Source organism: Muntiacus reevesi, chromosome 20, assembly GCF_963930625.1.
Source record: "Muntiacus reevesi chromosome 20, mMunRee1.1, whole genome shotgun sequence".
In the NCBI taxonomy this organism is placed as follows: domain Eukaryota; kingdom Metazoa; phylum Chordata; class Mammalia; order Artiodactyla; family Cervidae; genus Muntiacus; species Muntiacus reevesi.
The window spans coordinates 24,466,964-24,488,723 of NC_089268.1; the positions used below are offsets into that span (position 1 = coordinate 24,466,964).

Consider the following 21,760-nt stretch of genomic DNA (forward strand, 5'->3'; position numbering starts at 1 on the left):
CTGGAGAATGTGTGGCCAGTCGCTCTCCCGGAAAGGGCCCAAGCAGAGAAAAAGGAATGAGCTTTGCTGAAAAGCCCAGCCTTTGGGTCAAGCAGGATGGCATTTATTAATTGCTTAAGACTATTAATTGGATGGGAAGGGATGATGGGGGAGGGGCTGTCTGACAGAAACAAATCCTGTGTGCGCATATCACACACAGACACACACACACAGACACACACACACAGACACACACACACACCCAGCGCAGCACACACCTGCCTCGATGAGTTTCTTTAGAAAAGGGGCGCGTCGAGCAACCCCGGAGCAGATGGAAGGGAGTTGCTGACCAGTATGTGCATATGGCACACACGATTCCCCCAACTTCTCTTTCAGGGACAAACAGCTTTTTTTTTTTTTTAAGTTGGGATGAAGCGAGAGGAAGCAGTTGGCCAAATGGGGTTTCCCTACAGTTTTCAGACGCTGGTGTGGGAAGCTGGGGCAGCAGGGTGAGAGCAGCACTTTCCAAAGAACACGTGGGCCCTGGCAAAGTAGACTCCTAAGCAAAAAGGAAGCACTTTACCCTCCACACTTCGTCTCCTTTAAATACCAGTTATTATTAATTTTTTTTTATCCTCACCCTTCATGACCTTTAGTTTCCTCTAATATCATGGTGAGGGTGGCAGTGGGGGATTGTCATGGGGAGGTCAAGAAGCACAGTAAATGAAGCCCTGGGCATCTTTTGTCTTGGTACCTAGAAGTAACTCAGGAGAACAGAGAGGGGTTAGGAAGTGGAAGGGAAAGGTACATTCACCAGGGCTTCGGTGATATCCAGAAGGATTCAGATGGCCGAGACAATTAGAGGTCATTCTGTGGATGTACTCATCTCGAGGCCAAAGCTCATCACCAGGAAGATCTGAAGTGCAAGGGCTGCCTGTGGATGTTTGCCTCGACCGGGACAAATGCAGGGCCAAACAGGCTGGGACAGCAGGCGGCCAAGATGTCTTGAGCCTCCTGGTCATTCCTGAGGGACAGGGTTTTGCATCTGCTGCCTGGACCTAAGCCGGGGAAAGAAGGTCCCTTCACCTTCAATGAAGATGTATCTGACAGTAGGGGACCTGGGGGAGGGATTTGCAGCTTGTCTGAGAAGGGGCAGTCCTTCTCAGTGGGACTTACTGGGAAACCAACAACAGCCACCCAGGGAAAGAAGGGGTGTCTGGTCATTCCCCTGATAAGCTGCAGGCCCTACACATTCTTCTTCTGCGGGGGATGTATTATAGGGGTGGAGGTTCCTGCGGTAAGGTTGTGGGAGCAGGCTCCCACGGACACTTGTTTTGTCTATGGGCTGAATATAGAGGCCTTTCTAGGTGCTGCCAAACAAAAGGTTTCGCTGCAAGCATTTTTGGAAGTCATCTTCTCAGTGGCAATGGCCCTTATCTTACCCCTCCTACTTAAAGATCAAGTTGATCATTCTTGCTTTTCATCTTCATTGGGCTGGTTTCATTAAACCAAAATATGGAATTTCAAGAAGTTGGGAGGGGGGCACGTGCACACCTTGAAAAGGGGAGCAAGTGTTGGCAGCTGACCCTTGCTCAGGACTGAAGCATCACGGATCTCCATTTCAGACAGTGCATTTCAATTCTTGTCATGTGCCTTTGTCCATTTATATAAAGCGAAGAGCGCTGAGTGACAGCCCCAGTTAGCCTGCATGAGCAGATCCTAATAAACCCTCCCAAACCCTGATCTAAAAAAAAAAAAAAAAAGCCACATGCCTGTTTGCCTGCGGCTTATTATTAAGACACCTTCTTAGCTTAAACACTTAAAAGCTAACCAAATGAAATGGCAATTAAGACCAAATTACCCCTTCTATCTCTGAGATGAGTCTGTGGGGCCAGCCAGTTCTTAGGAGATAGGCAGAGCTGGCTAGCGGATCAGCAGAGTCTCAGTATTGCGGGCCTGTAGCCACAGCTACCTCTGCTCCAGGCACTAGAGCACTTAGTGTTGGAAGCTGAATTTTGAACGAAGTAAACCTCAAATACTGTTCCGAAGTTGAGAAAGACACCAAACAGGCAAAGCTAGGTGTGCACTGCCTCCTTCCTGCCCTCTCTTTGTAAAATATTGCTTTCAAACATATAAGGGTTATTTAGGGGGTAATGATGTTCAAATAGCTTGTGTCAGTGCTAAATGATCCACACCCCACCCCCTATTCAGCAGTCTTTCTGAAAAAGAAGAAGGAAAATACAAGCAGGGGGAAACGGGTTGGGTTGAGGAGTGGAAGACAACGTTTCTCCTAAATGTAGAATCTTGTCACCAGTCTTTATTCTCTTATATTTTTCTTAAATATATTGCCAGTTACACTATTTCCTTATGATGGAAACTGGGGACTGCCCATCATGGTTATTTGTTTTAAAGCTGCTGAAAGTGTAAGCCACTGCCAGGTGTTGCCTTTCAAAAAAGAGAAAAGAACCCAAATTCATGTAAATATGGACAGAGGAGTATTGTTCCCACTTGGGCAAAGGCAGATACCCCAATCTGGGTGAAACTGATTTGGGTGCTCGTTGGAAAAAGGCAGCTTTCAGCATCCAGGGAGTGGAACCAATAGGAGTGAACACTTACTTGGAAAAGGAAGCTTTAATTAATATATATTTCTATCTCTAATATACACACAGCAGGGCTAGATCTTTATCTTCACAATAAAATGTGTGCAAATGCTCTCTGCAGAGATGAGTCCCCACCTCAGTTGGTATAGAAAAGCATGATAAAGGTTGGAAAAAATGGATAAAAATGTTGAAAGAACCTCCAGTTCCTTATTAGGCGAAGATACAATATTTATTCCTTGTCTCCTGGGATAAATCTCTTCTGCCTATTGTCCTCCCAGTTCTCAGTGCTGATGCTTAATTTTCAAAACTTCTATATTACCAAGGGACCTACGACATCAGCCAAAGAAATACTCAGCAAGTACAAAATCTGTTCCAGGGAGCTGCTTTTGTGCAGAGGGAAAATTTTGTTCCTACAGGTTTTTAAGTGGGTACGAGGCAAGGAGCTATCTGATCCGGGCAAAGCCATTACAATTTAGATCTCTATCTATAGAACATTTTTTTTTTCCTTAAAAAAAAAAATTGGAAAATACAAGAAGTTTGGATTTTTTTCCCGATTCTTTTTTTGGAGGGGGAAATTGCATCGTAAGCTTTCGGAGAAACCCAACATGTCAACTACCTTTCCGGGACTAGTCCACGATGCCGAGGTATTATTACTTTTTTTTTTTTTTTTTTTGAGCGCGCGTGTGTGTGGCGGCGGGTGGCGGCGGCGGCGGTGGCAGCTTTCCCTGCCTCTAATCTATATTGGACCGTTACGTTTAATTATAATCTGGCTTTCGGGGGGAAGTTAAGGAAGCAAAGGGAGGAAAGTTCGTTATGACATCTGTCGCCAGGAAGGGCAACTCTCTGCCACGTTAAGAAACATTTGCCATAATGAGGGGGAAAAACATAATCCTAATAATAAAGGAAGGGAGGAGGGCTGAGGAGAAAGAGATAGAGATGAAGAAAAGATACTCAGAAAGGCAAGGTAAAGAGATTGATGGGGGGGGGGGGTTGGTGGACAAGGGGGGTGGGGAACACGCACCCCGTTTGGAATGGGCTTATTCTAGGAAAGTAAAGCAGAACACGGGGTGAGGGGCGTCGGATTCCTTGCCCCAAATGGTTAAGAAATGAGCAAGTTGGACGATTTGCACAGACTGGATTTAAAAAAAAAAAAATACATAGATAATGATTTTGAGAAGCTCTGGCAGACCATCCCGGCGGGGACCGCCGAGGCATCTCGCTGTTGGGAGCGTTTTGGAGTGGCTCCCGGGCGCCTGTGGACTCTTGGTTCTGCTCCGGGCAGCCCCGGAGTCAGTGGCAAACCCTGGCTCCCGGAGCCCAGCTCCCCGCGCAAGTTGGGCAGGGGCTGGGTGTGTGTGCGCGCGTGTGTGTGCGCGCGTGTGTATGTGTGTGTGCCACCCGCACCTATATAGGGTGGGGGATTTTTTTTTTTTCCGCGCTCTCGACTGTGAGGACGAGGCCGCCCACCCCCAGTCCGCCTGCTCGCAGCCGCTCCCTAGCAAAGGCTCGGAGCCCGGCAGCGGCTCGGCCCGAGCCCTGCGCGCTCGCGCCGCTTGGAGAGCCAGAGAAAGCTCCCGGGCTCCGGGAGAGCTGCGCCTCGGTTGCAAAATGACAAACCTCAAGTTTTTCTGCTCTCCCCTTTCCCCCTCTTCCTTCCAGATACGTCACGACGGATCAAACAGCTACCGTTTGATGCAGCTTGGCTGTCTGGAGTCCGTAGCCAATTCCACTGTCGCCTATTCCTCCTCCTCCCCTCTAACTTACTCCACCACCGGCACCGAGTTTGCGTCCCCCTACTTCTCCACTAACCACCAGTACACCCCGCTCCACCACCAGTCTTTCCATTACGAGTTTCAGCACAGCCACCCGGCCGTCACTCCCGACGCCTACTCTCTGAACTCGCTCCACCACTCGCAGCAGTACTACCAGCAGATCCACCACGGGGAGCCCACCGACTTTATTAACCTGCACAATGCGCGGGCGCTCAAGTCGTCCTGCCTGGACGAGCAGAGGCGGGAGCTGGGCTGCCTCGATGCCTACCGCCGGCACGACCTGTCCCTCATGAGCCATGGCTCTCAGTATGGAATGCACCCAGATCAAAGACTCCTGCCAGGGCCCAGCCTGGGGCTGGCCGCCGCGGGAGCCGACGACTTGCAGGTAAATAAGCGTGCGGCGAATTTGTCTGCGCCCTCCCCTCCTCGCCCTCCCCCTCCCGCACCGTTCATACTCCGGCAGTAAGCCGTCTCCTCTCTCTCCTCTCTCTCTCCCTCTCCCTCTCTCCCCCTCTCCCTCTCTCTCCCTCTCTCTCTCTCTCTCTCCCTCTCCCTCTCTCTCACACACACACCACTTATGGAAAGTTATCAAAACAATTAGAGGAGGCGTGTGCTATTCTGTCCCTCTCATTGGAGCAGGCATTTCACCTGGACGCTCGGGAGTCCGGCTAGCTGCGGGGCCCCTACTTCCCGTCGGTCTGCACCGAGGTCTTTGTGAATCCGCATTTTTGTCCCTGAGGGGATGGGGTGGGGGAGATCAAGGAGGCTGGGGTTGAGCCAACTGGACTCAGAGTAAGACCCGATAAGTTGATGACCAATCGCACCCTCAGTCTCGGCGCTTTGCTCGGTCTACCGGCGTATTTCAGGCCCAGACTGAGCTTGTGGGGCGCTTACTATCAACTAGGGGGGCTGGTTTGCTCCAAAACTTTGCGGGGCGTGGAAGCCCTGAGCTCCAGCGAAAGTTTCACCAATATTCTAGATTGTTGTGAAAAGTGAGGGATCCCAAATGAAATCCTCAAAAACGAACCCCAGTAAAATCCTCTGCACCGTGCGTCTGACCCGGGTGCGGGCTTGAACCTAATTCTCGCTGCCTGAGGAGTGCCCACTCTCATCACCCGCTGGACGATTCACAAGTTTATTATTTTTTTTTTTTCCTCCTGTCTCTCCAAGCCATTAACTTTTAAATAAGATGCAACTCCTTAAAGAGAAGGAAATGAAATAAGGAAAGGGGTGCGGGGCGGGGGGCGGGGAGAAAATGAATAAGAAGGTAGAAAGAAAGGAGAAAAGGTAGGGAGGGAAAGAGGGAAGAAAGAAAGAGGAAGGAAGGAAGGAAGGAATTCAGATACAGTGAAGGCCATGACTCAATCAGATGATGTACTTTCTTTATGTATTTTTGCACATTGTTTGCCAACAATAGAATTTATAATTATGTAGATACACTGTCACAGCCATGTTTCCAAGTCTACACATATCCCAAACAGACCCAGAAGACACATATTTGTAACTTCTTTTGGCTGAAATTACAGCTTTGCCTGTGAGTCTGCACAAAGCTGGCTACTTTCTCTAAGGTCCCCGAAGCGAAAAGGGAGATTCTGGGAGAGCCCGATTTGGAGACAGAAGAGATCCCTCGTTGCGCACAGAAAATCCTTTCCCCTCACTTACCTCTGAGCAAGGGATTATTTTAAAATTAAAGTGAAAGCCCTTACAGTCCCAACAAAGAGCCCAAGCCACAAGATCGGTGCACAAGAAAAAAGATTTGGCTCCATAAACCTTGACTTTCTACATTTACACTCACGAAATAATTTTATACGCTCAGGGCATTTTTACATTTTTCACAAGGATCTCCTTATGTCTCAAGAGGAAAAAAATCTGCCATTCAATGCTTAGCTCAACTAAAACCTATTTACTTCTTTTAATAGCCGCGTCTGCTGCTGATTTTTTTGTATCTGTACAAATTTTTTTTCTGTGCTAGGCACAAAGCCGGGCATTTTTCAAAAGAGGGGATTAGAACATTTGCAAGCACCAGACAAAGAGCGAATCCCGTGCAAAAGAACACCGTAGTTTATCCAATTTTCGACTTAGTGCCATTCAACTGGTCATTTATGCAATGTCATCCGACCAAACAACATGTTTTACTTATGAGGGGGGAAAGTTTGTTAAGTGAAGAGACCAAGATTCGTTTCTTCTAAGAAAATAAACATCTTAACGGTGCGCCAGAGTCTAGGAGGAAGAGCGGTTTCGTCCCTTGGAGAGCCTCTACTGTCTCCATTTCAGATATTTTGAAACCTTTATTTTCATCCTGTTTTTCTTTTTTTTTTTTTTTTTTTACATTCTTAACCTCCTTTTTCCCATATATTGCTCACACTGAGGGAAAATTCATACTGAGAGAAACACTCCAAGATACTAGCAGAAATGGAGAACAGAGGTATATGCTATATTTATGTATCTATGTCTATAGAAGTGTGTAGATACATTTTTTACATAGATAGGGATATATGGAGAAAGTTGTAATTCTGGCAAGTTATTTTCTTCCACTCCTCCTGGACTTAGTTGTCAAAATGAAAAAGCAAAACAGTCATAGCTACTTTTAAAAAGAGAAATGGGGAGGGGATGTGTGGGAGAAACCTGTCTCTCTCCTTTTATTTCTTCCTTTTTAAAACATTCATCAGCATATGCCTCATTTCAAATGCAACAAATGTAAATATACTTTTCCCTGCACAGAATTTTAAGTGAAAGTCCAATGGTTTGGAGGGCGGTCTAAGTCTGCCTAACAGATGCAAACAGTCTTGTGGCTTCAGTTCCATCTTTGAGTCCCCTAAAAAGATTTGCTATGGCCAACAAAGAAAACTGTCACACCTTTTCCCATCACCGCTTTAATTTATGCTCAGTCTCTAAGTTTTTTTTTTTCATATTGATTTGATAATCACTTTAAGGCAGAACAGTTAAAATAAGAAAGAGCTCGTGAGTAAGTTGAAAAGGGGGGTCTTACAGGCCTGCCTCAATATGGTGAAAATGGGGAAGCAAAAGGGAGCCAGGGCTGTAAAGGTTGTTTTGTAAAGTGGGTTTTTATTATGCACCGACTCTCTCCGCATTTACTTAACTCTTCACGGGCTGTTGGGTAGGTTAACACCCTTCAAGGCCTCTTTCAAGTCCAATACCTCGTTTGTTTGTAAAGGAAAATGAGCCTTTAACACATTTCGACTCAGGAAAAAAAAAGACAGAGAGACAGAAATTTTTATTTTTCTTAATCAAAAATCAGCAGGCCTTTTCCTTCTTCCCAGCTCAAATGATTCCTCAATCCACTAGGAGCCTGAAGATATACAGTGAGTGATGCTGAAGGTGTTCCCTCTATAAGACACATTTTGGGTAGCATGATAGGATGCTCCTACATCTGGGGTAAAACAGTACCTTCATAAAATACCTTGAATCCTGCACTTGAAATAGCTCCTCTGAGCTCCCAAGAAACCTGCAGTGCCAGGCTTGACACTTCCAGTGTAATTTGCTCCGTGCAGAAAATGCTGTGGAAACTGTCTATATATATGCTATGTGCCTTGATGGAGACTTAAAGGGCTTCTCATTCTCTTATGCCAAGATAAAAGGCACTCAGGTGCTTTGAAGTGTAATATTGTATGGTGCTGTAAAATGCATACCTTAAGATTTATACAACTTTTAGATTGTGGTTTTTCTGGCAATTTTTTCCCCTTACAATAGTGTGTGCTGCCAAAGTTGCTTCAGCTCAATGGTTGCTTTTAAGTGTCTACTATGGGGTAATGAAGATATGGGATTCAGAGTTGGGGCAGACTGAAAGACTTAACTCATGTATCTGTTAGTATCCATATGAGTGATTGTATTTCTTTTTCTTTCATTAAGGGCTCTGTGGAAGCCCAATGTGGGCTTGTTCTCAATGGCCAAGGTGGAGTGATAAGAAGAGGTAAGTAACAACATAATGAAACTAAGCATTCTTCTCTCATCTATTATTTTGATTTGAAAATCCAGCAGTGCTTTTAAACATCAGATCCCCACCTGATGATAAAGAAAACAATGACTCTTGGTCAATTACTCCTGTCCCACCCAGGCATACCCAGATTAAAAAGCTACCCTTACTCCACTGAGGAGTGGAGTGTCTGTGCCCAAAAGAGAGTGATAGATTTGCTCTTCCTCAGTCCACAGTGACAGAATCAAAGTTAGAGGCAAAAGAGAAAAGAAAAAAAAAAAAAAATCTTTCTCACATACCCTTCCCCCATCACCACATCCTCGAGCAGAATTTCTGGTCTCTTTTAGCCCTAAATGTGCCAGCCACAGCCTGGGTGTTTGAGGTGTTGGTGTTAGCTTGAGGCTTTGAAGGATTCTGTGAAAGGCTAAATTCATTGGGCTTCAGGGAAAGCTAATGAAACACCAATATCGTAGCTGCCCTTATTTTTCTAAATGTCCAGAACATTTCTTTCTTTAACGGAGGGTGAGAAGAGGAGGTGGTGTTAACGGTACCAGATAAAGCTTTCTTGTTCCCATCTGTTGAGGAAAACATCTGAACCCAGAGTTACCCATGGAATTGGAAGGTGGGGGGAAGGCAAGAATGGAGAGCTGTTGATTTCAGCCCAGACACTGAAGAGGGCTGCATCTCAAATGTTCCATTTTGACAAAAGGTTTTGAACTATGACATTTTATGAGCCTCAAGGCAATGCCAATTTCATTGGCTTCCTCACTTCACTGTACTCAGAGCTTCTGAAGCTTATTTTCCTAGCAAGCTGAGTAACCCGAGGAGCACACAACGCAAGGGGGACCAGCTGTTATCCCAACTTCATACGAATTAATAAGACATGGCCTATTCACCAGGACTAATTCCAACTCCAGGGCCACAGTTGTCTCTAGTAACTGAGCCACTAAAATGGAGTCACTCCTGGTGGCACCAAATAAATGTTCTTCAGTCCCTCTCCATCCCTTTCAAAGCTTGTTGAAAGACTCCAGAGCTTTTCCAAAGAAAGGATTGCATGGATAGGAAGCAGTGGCTTCTTTCATGTTTAAACTGCAGGTTTTACAACCCAGTGTCCAACGTGAAAATCCATTTAAATTAAGGTGGGAAGAAAATAGAATGTTTTCCTTTGAGAAACTATTGTCAGAGTGGATCTTTTGGATTTCCTTACATGAAAAATGGCTATTTAAATCTGTTGTTTCACCCTATGGAGATCTGAAAGTTGTTTCCAACACCCCCCCCCCCCCCGCGCGCCACTGCTAATGTTGTTCCAGGAAGACTTTTTAAAAATGAGCCAGATTTAAGCTTTCAGCCAGGCCAATACTCAGCCATATTGAAAAGACATGAAATAGGCCTAGACTAGTGAAAATTGAAAGAAAATATACATATTGTTGGAGCGAGGGGGTTAAAACACACGTGAAAGGGGGACCAGGTGACAAGTGTGTTGAGGCGACCACGCTAAAGGTGACGCCAAGCAGTCAGGGCGCACGGAGACGTCGGTGGTGCTGAAGGACAGCGCCACTAATTAGCGCCCGGAGCCGGCTCCTCGCGGAGCCCGACTCGCGCTACTGCGTTTCTGCGTTCAGTTCCGCGCTTGCTCCAAGATCACCTTTTCAAATGCTTGGAAATTGCATCAGATCATACAATAGCTGACAGGGGGTTAGAATTATTTGAGACCCAGGCGGGGAGCTGGAAACGCTGCACAGGCTGCTGCGCAATGACTTGAATTTTTGAAGAGATTTACGGAATAGACTTAACCAGCTATCCAAGAAAGGCCAACGCTCTCCAGTCACCACAAGATGGGAACTGCGTTCCTATCCTCTCAGAGCCGCGGAAATGGTTTTCCTTAGGTGATGTTTGATTGCTCTTGTAGAATTCGGTGTCATTCACCTAAAAATCACAGCTGAATGTATTTTAAATCAAATATTTATCTTTTAGAAGAACAGCAGGGCTCCAAGCAAAAATGGGAGGTAACTTGGGGGTTTACATCTCTATTGTCTGACTAAGCCTGATCCATCCCCCTCCATGCGAAGGAATTCAGAATTTAGCTGCTGAGTTTATTCCACTTCCACGTGTCTTAGAAAAAGACCAATTAACTTAGTTGTGCCTCAGAGACCAAGGAGTGTGTCTGTGTTTGTCTGTTTACTCTGAAACGATCAATGTTCATGACAATTTACAAATGGAGAGCAAGGAAGTCTTGCATTAAAAGGCGGTGTTTATCCTGCCGCCGTCCCAGGTCCTTCATCTTAGGACTCGTTTTTCAGCTACAGCTAAGGAAGTTTCTTGTCATGGCAGCAGACAGCATTCTAATATCCGTAGCTCAAGTCACCTTTGTTCATCAAGAATTGGGAGGACTTTAACTCAAGCGCTCTGCTATATGACCACACTGTGCAATGTAGCTCAGATGGAAAAGTCTGTTGCTCTTCTAATTCATGCTTTGCAGGTGACTCACCATATGAAACATGATTTGAAAAGCACAACTTTTTGCCATTGTTTCTCTCCTGCTGAGCTCTTGGATACACTTAAATTTCTAGTGATTTCTAGAATTTGCAATGGGAGAAAAAAAAAAATAGAGATTCTCTTTTACTTCTCAAGATCCCCGGATGCTCTTCTAGAAAAAAAGATCCCTTAATGCCCTACACAGATTCACCAGGGAGAGGCTGTCCTGTTTACAGTGCTGAGTGTGTGCGTTTGTTGGGGGTAGGGGGGCAGTGGTGTCTCGGTTCTTTAAATTTAGCCACTTCTGTTTGCAAAGAACAAAATACCATTTCCCTGACTCACTTTGGTAAGTAGCAGTTACATTGTTTTTGCCTATAATGAAGCCCTATAGCCAAAGAAAGCGGAAGAGGGGCAGCGGCGAGGTAATTACCACCTAGATAAAATATTTGCCACCGCCTCGGAGGTGCAGCTCCCCGCGCGCTCACTCTCGGTTAATGGTGTGCACGATTTTGCCCGCAGCTCCGCCACTCCAACCATCAGAACCAATAATCTTTACTTTACCCCGTGCTCGCGTATCGATAGCTTCTCTCGCCTCCGGCATCGGCTTTGATATGTTAATATTTCTGAGTAGCAAATTCTGCAGAGATCATATTAATGTTGTACGTACAGAGTGGAGCTTTGCCTTCGTTGAATATTCAGATAGTGGGTTTCAAAAGGCATCTCTTGAAGAAATGAGGCTTCTATTTACAGGAGTCGTCTGTGTTTTTAATCATTAAAAAAAAAAGAAAGAAAGAAAGGAAAACCCACTCTTCTTTTCCCCATGAATCTTCTGAGGCTCCCTCATGGCCCCCTCCCCTTTGTCAGATGCTGGTCCCTTTCATTTCTTGCTCTGAGAATTTAACAGAAGGAGAACAATGTTGATGACGACGATGATGATGATGAAGCTAATAATGAGTGGATCTAGATTGAAATCGCAGGGGTAGGGGTTCAATTGGGTAGGAGCTCCTGGCTTTCAGAACAGAAAGGAGATTAGAAGAGAAGACATAGCTTTTCCGTATTTGGGTGGAAAAGTGACATTTTGGCCCTGGTCTTTTTTGTGTGTGAAATCGGGATGGCAAACTCAAAAAAAAAAAAAAAAAGGAAGAAAGAAAAAAATGAAAAAAGTGAAGAGGGGAAGCGCCCTTGTTTCGCTTTGTGATCACTCTGCCTTGCAGCCCCAGGCTAATTTCAGAAGCTTAAATACCGCCATAGCCTCTGGGCCACGCGGAGAGGGAGCGGACCCGGCCACGGGCAGGCAGGAGCGCTTACCGGATTGCCCGTGGCTACACAAAATACAAACTACTTTGAATCAAAACATTTTTGGGGAATTAATATGATCTGAACTCTGCACGTTTTAAGAGAGTTGGAGTTTGTCAGATCGCTTAGAGGTGACTGGCACGCCAAGCGGAGGCATTTACGCTGCGGTACAAACATTGTCAGATCTGATTTAATTTTTTAAAAAAAGCTTCCGTAAAATGGAGCTTAGCATCAGTCGCCCAGTCAGCCAATAACAGCGGATGGGCCTGACCGCTCTTCCTGTCTGCAGCCTTCTTGGCTGCCCACAGGCGGCTTGGGCAGAAAGATGAACTTTGCTTTGCTTTTTCGGTTTTCGCGAGGGTCCTGAGTTTTGGAACTGGAGTTAGAGAGAGCCTTTTGGCTCTTTCAGCAGCTCTTGAAAGGAGTAAGATTGAAGTGGGGTGAGAAGCCTTGTTCCCCTTCTTTCGTCAGAGCCCAGGGAATCGCTCTTAAATCGCCAAAACTCATTTCTGTGGCTCATCCATTGTGAAAATATTGTCAGAAATACACCAGGAGCCTCACCTGTCTTGCATTACCCAAATACAGATGCTGCAGATCCAGAATTCAGTCTCCTTTAAGGAGTCTAAAATTCACGTAGGAAAGGATTTAGAGGCCTGTTTTGTGGGAAATCTATTTTACGGGGAGGGGGAGCTATTTTTCCATAGCCTATCGCCGCCTCTCTTAATTTCGTTATTGCTTTGAACATCACCAAAAGCCAAAGCACTCTCTGCGCTGGGAAATGGGAATTAATTTCACCCCCTGCTCCCCGCCCCTCCCCACCCCGCCAACACACACCATTACACATCCATCGCCACCTTAAAACAGTAGGTCTCTCTATGCAGACTTCCCTTCCTTTTGTTCTGCGTGGAATCCGCACCCGGAGAAGCGCACTCAGACCTGGTAATCCAGTAATACCTGTTACTACATAACCTTCTCCTAAACACTGCAACTCACTGCAGATACAGCATCCCGAGGCCTATTTAATTGCAGTTAAGCCCCTATCCCTTTGGTGTTTGATTACAATTAACATCCGCTTTGCCTGGAGGAAGGGTATTTCAGGGGGGAGGGGGGGGGATGGAGAAGGGCGAGAGGCTAGAGAGGAAGCAGCCGAGAACGATCCCACCCCACCCCGTTTACACGCGCACCTCGCAGAAATGCAGCCGAAGAACAAACAGGGACAGGAAACTCCTGTAATCGCTTACATATTTTTTAATGTGTCAGAAAAAACGAGCGATCACTGGAGATAAAGAAGGAGACAGAGAGAAAAAAAAAAATCCCTGCCGTTTGTATTTCTTTCATTTGAATTGTAAACATCTGTTTGGCTGTAAGGCGAACAGAACATTTATTTTGCTCTCAAGATTTGGTCTAATTATGTCAACACCGAGGCGGCGGCGATTGGGGCGGCGCTGCGGCTTTGGAGAGGCTGCGCGCAGCGGCCCGCGCCCGGAAGCCCGCCGGGAAGTATTGATCGCACCTGCGGAGCGCGTGGGGCCTCTCGCCTTCACCCGCTCTGTTCCGAGGCGGGAAGGCACCCTGTGGGGGTGAGTAGCCTAGAGGCAGCTTTAGGGGCTCCAGGGGAGCCGCAGTTCCTGGGAGAGGGCCCGGGCTGTTTCCTCGGCCCTAATTGCCTGGGAGGAGAAGAAAAAGCGCGCTCAGGCAGCGGCGCCTGGCTTTCCGATTCCGGAGCCGCGCACAAAGTGGGCGGAGTCTTGTCGCGCTCCTCCGCTCGCGCCCAGCGCCGCGGCGGCTTCTCTGCACAACGGTGGGGTTGAGTGGCCTGAACTCAGGATGCTGAGGGCGTGTGCCTCCGTTTTGCCTATTTACCTCCTCAAGTTAAATAGAGCAGGTGTGAGCATCCCCACTTTTCAGATGGGCGGACTGAGGCCCAGAACAACTCCCCTAAGGCGGCATGGGCCACTAGTTGGCCAGCGTCTTACTTCTTTCACGCCCCGCCACCGGCCCCGGCCACACCAGGAGAGGCGCAGCTCCCTCCCCGCGCTGTTTTTAGCTTCATAACATCTGACAAAGTCTGGCAGCCGGAGGATCTGCGTCTCTGTATTTATGTGGGGCTGGTTTTGCCCCACATACCGTCTTTGGCTGACTTTCCAATATAGCTGTGGCAAAGTTATCCCTTTTATGATAGCCATGTCCTAGACAAGTGACCTTGAGTAGATGATTTCTTAGGCTGTTACTATAGCTACCCATCTGGGTTTGAAGCGTCACTGGAAATAGGAGTCTCTATCTCCAAATTTCTATTTTTAAAATAGTAAGCCCCGTGGAAGTACTTTGCCTCTGCACATTATGAATGGAAAAGAGATGTACACTTGGGAAAAGAGAGCTGGGTGTGAGGACTTTGGCCATGGCAGCAGAGATGCCCCTAACTAGAGTGCTGGATCTAGAATGAATATTGCATGATTTCAATCAGAACTGACATGCAACACAGGTACCATGAGGAACTTCAGCTAGCACATTGGGGCGGAACACTGTCAATGGCTTGGCATCCTTGACCCTGTCATGCCTTTCCTTTTTTGAAATCTCATCATTGCCATCTGTAGTCTGGATCCCCTTAGAGGTGGCCCACCTTCATTCCAAATGCAAAACTCTGATTATGTTGACCTATGACTCTTTTCTTCCTCCTTAAAAAATAAAGCACTGGGAAGAAAGACATCAGTTCCTCACGCTGCTGTAAACTCTACAAGTTGCCAAATCTTCAGCCAGGACAAGAGAGTTCCCCAAGGCTGCAGCAATGCCAAGTATCAAAGTAACAGAAATTCCCTTTAAAGATGCTGTGACATAAAAAATAAAAGACTCTGGAGTTGATGGCTAATCCTGAATACAAAATAAATCCTCCAGGCAATTGGTGTGTGCATAAAACATATTCTTAATATGCAGCCTGTGTGACTTACCTAATAAATGCTTATTTGAGCATAAGCCAGAAGACTAACCTGGATGCAGGAGAGAAGGCCTAGGGTTCAGGAATTTCACCTTTGGTGAGGTAGCAGACTCAGTGACTTCCTTGAAAGTAGCTGGCTTTTAGCACGCGGATTCACTTTGTCCAAAGGAAGCAATTTTCCAGTTGGAGAAAGCCCAATTTAACTATTTAAAAAATTTTTACAAAAATTACAATCTTCTGCATCTCCCTAAATTTCATGTCTAACCTACCATAGATTAGCCAAGATAGGAAAGTTCTAAAACTATGCTCTTTCCTTTCCTGGAAAACAACACATACACTTATAATAAACTTAAGACAATTTGAGTGAGATTCCTGTGTCTTCCACTGTGTACTGGCTAGTGTGCAAGAGAAGAAGATTTATATAAGAATATAAATTTGCTAATGATTCATAGTGACCACAGGGAAAGGCTCATTATCAGGTCAAAACGTGTGACTTTTTAGTAAAAACATTATCATTTCTTGTTTTGTTTGTTTCTGGCCGTGTCATGGGGCCCCCAGCAGTGCAAATACAGAGTCCTAACCCACTGAATACCCAGGGTATTATCTTCTTAATGTTTCTGCTTCAGATGAACTCAGTATGACCTAAGTTCTGAAGCTCACAGGGTCATGATTCTTACATGACAATAAAATCCAAATTCACTGATACCTAACTTACTTTCCTATTCATCTCAACTTTTGAGCAGTTGCTTGAGTTTATTGATTTAATTTTGGTTGCATTGGGTCTTTGTTGGGCTTCCCTGGTAGCTCAGCTGGTAAAGAATCCACCTGCAATGCAGGAAACCTCTGTTTGATTCCTGGATCTGGAAGTTTCCAGGAGAAGCTATAGGCTACCCACTGTAGTATTCTTGGGCTTCCCTGGTGGTTCAGATGGTAAAGACTCTGCCTGCAATGTGGAAGACCTGGGTTCAATCCCTGGGTTGGAAAGATACCCTGGAGGAGGGCATGGGTCTTTGTTGGAGGATGTGGACTTTTTCTACTTGCGTTGAGCGAAACTACTCTTTTCGAGAGGAACTACTCTTCGTTGTGGGGACATGGCTTTTCATTGTGATGGCTTCTTTTGTTGCAGAGCACAGGCTCTAGGTGCGCAGATTTCAGTAGTTGTGGCACATGGGCTTAGATGCTTCACAGCATCTTCCTGGACTAGGGACCAGGGATTGAACCTGTGTCCCCTCCACTGGCAGGTGGATTCTTACCCACTGTGCCATTGGGAAAGTCCTTAAAATACATTTTGCATCTACAAGTACAAAGTGAAAGCATCGGTGAAAGTATAATGGTAGTTTCTAGACCATTGTGTGCCAAGTCACTCACTCTTGTCTGACTCTCTGCGACCCCATAGACTGGAACCCTCCAGGCTTCTCTATCCGTGAAATTCTCCAGGCAAGAATACTGGAATGGGTAGCCGTTTCCTTCTCCAGGGAGTCTTCCTGACCCAGGGGTCAAACTAGGGTCTCCTGCATTGCAGACAGATTCTTTATTATCTGAGCCAACAGGAATCTACTTCTAGACATCTGGGGAAGTTATTATTATTACTGTTGGTTTTAAAATCCTCTCTGAGAATATGAGGTGAAGAAGCACAGTTGAATTTTTGTTCCCTGCTCCTGAGGCAGGCATTTGTATGTTTTTTTCCACTATACTGGCTACAAGTTTAATTACCAAGAAAAAGATTTCAAATCTGATCATTGAAACTATTACCTTTTAGATTTCAAACAGGGGGCAGGTTTCCAAACTCTACCATTGGGAATTTAGCCAAGTGTACATGGCGCATCTTCCAACCTGTAGCAAGCTGGCTGCTTGGATGTTCTTATTATCTTCTCTTGTGTTTTGGGGTAGGAGGCATTCAGGGTGATTTCCAGCCTTGGAATGCTTCAGGAGAAAGATCTTGGTGGGTGCCAGCACTTTCAGGGGAATCTTGGATAACCCTAGGAAAGCAGGAAGAATTCTAGACAGCACAGGGGTAGGAATCCCCTAAGAGTGGGGCAAAGCTAGTCTGTTCTCTGCACCCAGGTCCAGGGCCTCTTACCTTTTTAAACATCCTCGCAGGTTCCTTAACCCCTGTGCCTAGAAAGCACACCTGAATCTTAATGCCACAGACCCAGTGGACATAACATTCCATCTGAGCTGCTTTGTCAAAGAAGGGAGGGCAGGTGGTGAGTCCTAGACCAGTGCTTCTCAAAACTTAAAGTTCAGGTGAGCCCCCTGAGGGGCTCGTTCAGATGCAGGCTCTACTCAAGATCTGGGGTTGGGCTTGAGATTCAGCATTTCTAACAAGCTCTCAGGAGATGCCAATGCTGCCAGTTGAGAACCACCCTTTGAGTAAAACAATTGGGCAACACTCTTCTGCCCATTTTTCTTTAATCATCATCTCTCTCTCTCTCTCTTTTATTTTTCCTCATTAACCTCATTGAACTTGACCCTTTTCTGGAGATGGATCTTAAAATGCCTATAACTCAAGAACTCCAGTGTATGCTCAGAAAAGTAACCTTTGAATTTGAACTTGCCACTGAACCTCTAAAGCTCTGCCCTTGGTGCTTGGGGAGGCAGCCTTGCATCCTGGGGCTGTGCAGTGGCGTGGACACTGGCTCGGATTTTTGCAATAAAGGAAGGGCTGACAGTAGGAAACTTTCCCCGCTCATGATTGATGGATTGCTCTGGGTCCTCAGTCTACTTCAGCTGCCTGAGAGTAGGGGATGTTCTCTTTTATTCCTGGAGAACAGAAAAGCTCCAGGGGGCTTTCTGGATCCTGGAGACAGAAGGCTTCTGCTCCAGGAGCACCAGCAGGGAGATATTGCTTTGGTGATTTTTGCCAACAGCAGTTATCTTTGCTTTGTTTCCTAGTAATAGTAATAATAACAAGCATAACAATATTAATGGCCACTAGCATTTTATATGTTACTGTTACTATGTTCTAATGTTAGCTCAAGATCGTGTGCCCCATGCACAATGCAGGGCTTCCCCGGTGGCTCAGCGGTAAAGAATCCGCCTGTAATACAGGAGACGCAGGAGATGCAGGTTCGATCCCTGGGTCGGGAGGATCTCCTGGAGGAGAAATGGCAACCCACTCCGTATTCTTGCCTGGAAACTCCCATGGACATAGGAGCCTGGAGAACTACAGTCCATAGTGTTGCAAGGAGATGGGACTGAAGTTACTTAGCACGCACATGATCACATATGGGTTGGAGGTGTCTGGCAACGGGCGTGTGATTTTTAATGGTACCTGGGGACTAAGTGACTTTGGTGCCTGTACTTGGCAGACAGATGAGGGAAAGGAGATGGCAGTTCTCAATCATTTTAGAACACAGCTTTCAAAGCTTTTGTGTATATGGTAAGTCATGGATAAAAATATATCTATTCATTGTGTACATGTGTGTGCACACATACACACAGAGCCATGGCTATATAATACCTACCCTTTGTGGGCTGGCTGGTATAGTTTGAGGTTTTTAACTAATTGAAGTGTTTCTTGGTGTTCAGTTCAGTTCAGTTCTGTCGCTCAGTCGTGTCCAACTCTTTGTGACCCCATGAACCGCAGCACACCAGGCCTCCCTGTCCATCACCAACTCCCGGAGTCCTCGCAAACCCATGTCCATTGAGTCAGTGATGCCATCCAACCATCTCATCCTCTGTCGTCCCCTTCTCCTCCTGCCCTCAATCTTTCCCGGCATTGATGTCTTTTCAAATGAGTCAGCTCTTCGCATTAGGTGGCCAAAGTATTGGAGCTTCAGCTTCAACATCAGTCACTCCTTTAGGATGGACTGGTGGTGGATGATGGCAAAATGAACATTGGTGGGCCAGTCAGCACTTCATAGGAGGCTAATTTTGGCTAAAATGAAAATCATACCCTCACAAACATTTTCTGTATGATATATGAAAGACAAAGCTTGAGTGTTACTGGAAGAGACATCTTCAGAGCAGCTTTCTGAGATGTCCCAGGTGGTGAATGTATAAGAAAAATCATACTGTGGAACTTCCCTGGTGGCACAGTGGATGAGAATCCAACCTGCCAGTGCAAGGGACACAGGTTCGATCCCTGGTCCGGGAAGTTTCCACATGCTATGGATCTAAGTCCACGAGTCACAACTGCTGAGCCTGTGTGCTGCAACTACTGAAGTCCACGTGCCTAGAGCCTGTGATCTACAACAAGAGAAGCCACCACAGTGAGAAGGCCACTCCCTACAATAAAGAGTAACCCCTGATCTCCACAACTAAAGAAAGCCAGTACAAAGCAACGAAGACCCACTGTAGCCAAAATAAATAAAATTTAAAAAAAAAAAGAAAGAAAAACCACACTGTGTATTTCCAAATGCTAAGTAGCATCGTGCTAGTAACTGTGTTTTATATAGTTACTAATATCTGTGCTCATGGTCACTAATATAAAATATACTTTTCCCTCCAAAGGTGGCACCTGTGTGGTCAACCCCACAGACTTATTTTGCTCTGTCCCTGGTCGTCTGTCCCTTCTCAGTTCTACTTCCAAATACAAGGTGACCATTGCCGAGGTGAAGAGACGCCTCTCACCCCCTGAATGCCTCAACGCTTCACTCTTGGGAGGCATTTTGAGAAGGTAAGACTCAGCAGTTTTCTGGTACTGTAGTTTGGGGGGGCGGTGTTTTATCCTTTGGCCGCACTGTGTGGCATGTGAGATCTTAGTTCCCTGACCAGGGATTGAACCTGTACTCTCTGCATTGGCGGCTCGAAGTCTTAACCACTGGGCAGCCAGCGAAGTCACTGGCATTGTGATCTTCCATCTGTACTGATACCATGCACCTCAACCCTCAGCCCTTACGTGTTCTGTCTCATGTTGAACAGCTCAGATAGTCAAGTCTTAATTGTTTTCCTCTAAATGACAACTTGCAAAACCTAGCCTTTGTTTGTTTTTGGACAGAGCAAAATCCAAGAATGGGGGTCGCTGCCTGAGGGAGAAGCTGGATAGGCTGGGTCTGAACTTGCCAGCGGGAAGACGGAAAGCAGCCAATGTGACTCTCCTCACTTCCTTAGTTGAAGGTAGGAGTTTTCAGCGCAGCAAAGTAATGATGCAAGGTTAGCAGTTCTTTGAAATTCAGGTTTGTTAATGATGCCATTTCATTTTTGTCTATATGTTAAAGACGGTTGATTTACAGGTGAATTTCCCAACTAACTGTGATAGTGATGATTCAGTTAGAATTAATAGAAGGTTTAGATGTAGATTCATAAACTATCATTTGATTTACTAATCTTAGCAGTAATAGGAAAAACAATAGCAATGGAAGATTTTGATATTTAGACACGTATTCCCTTCATAACAGCAACAAAAAACTGAGCTACTTTTATTATTGTTTATTTTAAAGTTCAGATCAATCTGGCTTAACTAATTGTTATTCAGTGCAGCATGTTCTATAGGATAACCAATAATCCTTTATAAGGCGTTCACAGGACTCAATGCATGGTCCTGAGTCTGAGAGCATGTTGTATTAATCCTGTAGACATCTCTTAAGGTTCAGTGAAGTTCCATGACTTTATGAGCAAGTGAGCTGACCCACAAAGGCTAACCAATGGGGTAGACACAGGGGTAGAAACATATTCCCAGAAGTTATTTTTTTCCAATTTATTTTTTCTTTTGTGTTTCTTCTGTAAGAACTAAACTTTACATATTCTCATTCAATCTTCCAAGAAAAGTTATCACTGGACATCTTTTACACTTCGTAGAGGAGCCATTGAATGTCAGGGAGAGTTGTTGTATAACCTAGAATGCTATTGTTTTAAAAATGAATGAAGGAACCTTTTTGCCAAGATTCACCTGCACACACCTGTGACACTTTTCTTGCATTGATTTCTCACTTGTCTATAAGGCACTGTAGGAGGTGAAAAGTAAGTGAAACACAAAAGCAAACATCTTGTCCTTTTCCAGATTATCAGCACACACTATTTATTGAACAACTCTGTGAAGTGGTGTGTTCTTGACATTGGTCTTGACAAAATCACTTTGGTGATTTTGCTTTTAACAGGTATCTTTGCTTTACTTCCTAGTTGTAGTAATGATAACAACCACAATATTATTATTGGCCGTGAACATTTAATAAACGTCACCGACTCGATGGCCATGAGTTTGTGCAAACTCCGGGAGATAGTGAAGGACAGGGAAGCCTGGCGTGTGCAGTCCATGGGGTCACAGAGAGTCAGATGTGATTTAGCAACTGAACGAAAACAAATGTTATTATAGTGTATGTCTTGTGCTATTTGCCTGTGTGTGCTGATACTGAGAGCTGGCATGTGGTAATTGAAGTTGACTCATAATCCACCCATAGGGTTTGGAGGTACTAAAGGAAGAGCATGGGTTGATTCAAAATGACTCATGGGTTGATTCAAAAGAGAAGCAGATTCCTGCTTAATTTAAGTAAAAACATCATTAAAATTATAGCTACCTAACAAAAGAACAAAAGCATGTTCAAAATATAATGGTGAATTCAAGAATCACATGACTAGAAGAACTTCATTGGTTCTCAAACCCAGTTCCACAGTAAAATCAGTTGAGGATGTTTATTAAAATCTCTGGACCCCATTCCCAAACCACTTGAAATGTAGCCTCTGGGGTTATGGTGCACATATCTTTATTTTTAAAAACACCCGCTGATATATAATGAGGTTTAAGGATCCTTGATTTAAATGTTCCTTAAGATACTTTTCATGTAGCTAGTATGAAAAGCAAAGACCTAAGAAAGACTTTTATCCACAGTGT

General features: G+C 45.3%; 1 protein-coding gene across 1 annotated transcript in view; it reads left to right on the top strand.

Moving 5' to 3' along the window:
* Positions 1-3,184: 3,184 nt before the first annotated feature.
* The window catches only part of TFAP2D (transcription factor AP-2 delta), a 59,133-nt gene continuing 40,557 nt past the window's right edge, over positions 3,185-21,760 (top strand). The window contains exons 1-5 of the mRNA XM_065913314.1: positions 3,185-3,223; positions 4,239-4,736; positions 8,222-8,282; positions 19,444-19,609; positions 19,931-20,049. Of these exons, the coding sequence (XP_065769386.1) occupies positions 3,185-3,223; positions 4,239-4,736; positions 8,222-8,282; positions 19,444-19,609; positions 19,931-20,049 (883 nt within the window). The remainder of the gene's footprint in view (positions 3,224-4,238; positions 4,737-8,221; positions 8,283-19,443; positions 19,610-19,930; positions 20,050-21,760) is intronic.